The sequence below is a fragment of the Plectropomus leopardus genome, unplaced genomic scaffold, assembly GCF_008729295.1.
Source record: "Plectropomus leopardus isolate mb unplaced genomic scaffold, YSFRI_Pleo_2.0 unplaced_scaffold17076, whole genome shotgun sequence".
In the NCBI taxonomy this organism is placed as follows: domain Eukaryota; kingdom Metazoa; phylum Chordata; class Actinopteri; order Perciformes; family Serranidae; genus Plectropomus; species Plectropomus leopardus.
Genome location: NW_024618361.1, coordinates 1 through 1,202, shown reverse-complemented (window position 1 = coordinate 1,202; position 1,202 = coordinate 1). Strand labels below are relative to the sequence as shown.

Below are 1,202 nucleotides of genomic sequence, written 5' to 3'. Positions count from 1 at the left end.
GAGGCATGTTGAATCGTTTTTTAAGCCCTGGGGAGGGACGTATGACTTTAACTGGCTGGATTTTATGTTAATTTTTTTACACTCATTCAAACCTCTAAACCCGTTTTCTCCAAAAACACACAAAAAGGATTTTCTCCCTTTAAACGAATGGTTAATTTTCAAATTGGTCAATATTAAAGAACAAATGTCTTTGATGTTAGAAAATTATCTTTTTCTTCATTTCTGAGATTCTTCTTTTTAAAGTTTTGGGTTATTTTTCATTTGTTTATTTTTTAAATTCGTAGTGACTCTGAGAGAAAACATGCTTGTTTTTTTTGGAAATGGTAGTTTTATTTTCTTCTTCTTTTTTAATGTTTGTTAATTATTTTTGGTGATTTTCAAAGAAAAGATTGAGGTGAATTTTAATGAATGAATGAATTTTTGCTTTTTGCAGCCCCTCGCCTCACAAATAAACTACAGTCCCTGAGTGACTGCTTTCACTGCAGCTGCCGTCACGCTGACCACGAGCAACCACAGAAGAAGAGCAAACACACAGACTGACACTTTATTCCTCCGCTGGGACGAGGCGGCGCGGCAGGTGATGATGATGATGATGATGATGATGATGATGATGATGATGATGATGCTGCCAGGGTTTGGGTTTCGGGGCCCGTCGGTGGTCTCGGGGTCTGCAGGTGAACTTGAGGGTCCGGCTCTTGTGTTCCCAGGGAAGCAGCCAGACTTCAGTGTGACACTGAAACGTCTGAAAACACGACAGGAAGCAGGATTTTCACATTAAAACTCTGTAAAAAGACATTGTGTCCTCAGCACTTATCAAAGACCCGGTTTGTCCCCAGAGTGTCCCGTCTGTCCCGTAGAGACTCACCTGTCGCAGCTCGTCTCCTTCGGGCTGAAAGTCACAGCTGGACGGGTCCCTGCGGTCTCGTTTGCGGCAGACGGTTCTGGTCATGTTCAGGTCCACGAGGTAAAGAAAACCCTGAACCACCTGAAACCACCGACAGCTGGAGTCAGACCGCCTCAGGACCACGAGACAAACAAGCGTGAGGCGGAATCTAAAATCTGCCGTCCTCGCCGCTCGACGCCCCTGAATCCCCAAAACGTGACTCTGCAGCTCGAGCGAGACGAGAAGACGAAACAGAAATAATAATAATGAGAAATAATTATACCAAACAAGAATCCGTGACCTCTGACCCCTGAGCCGC

The 1,202-nt window shown here is 44.3% G+C and overlaps 1 protein-coding gene across 1 annotated transcript; it reads right to left on the bottom strand.

Moving 5' to 3' along the window:
* Window positions 1-359: 359 nt before the first annotated feature.
* Window positions 360-1,198, bottom strand: LOC121964762 (cystatin-F-like; the record flags this gene model as incomplete). The annotated part of the gene is made up of 2 exons (XM_042514954.1): window positions 360-742; window positions 866-1,198. Coding segments are annotated over 2 exons (531 nt in total), but the record flags the coding sequence as incomplete, so codon positions are not given.
* Between the last annotated feature and the right edge of the window lie 4 nt (window positions 1,199-1,202).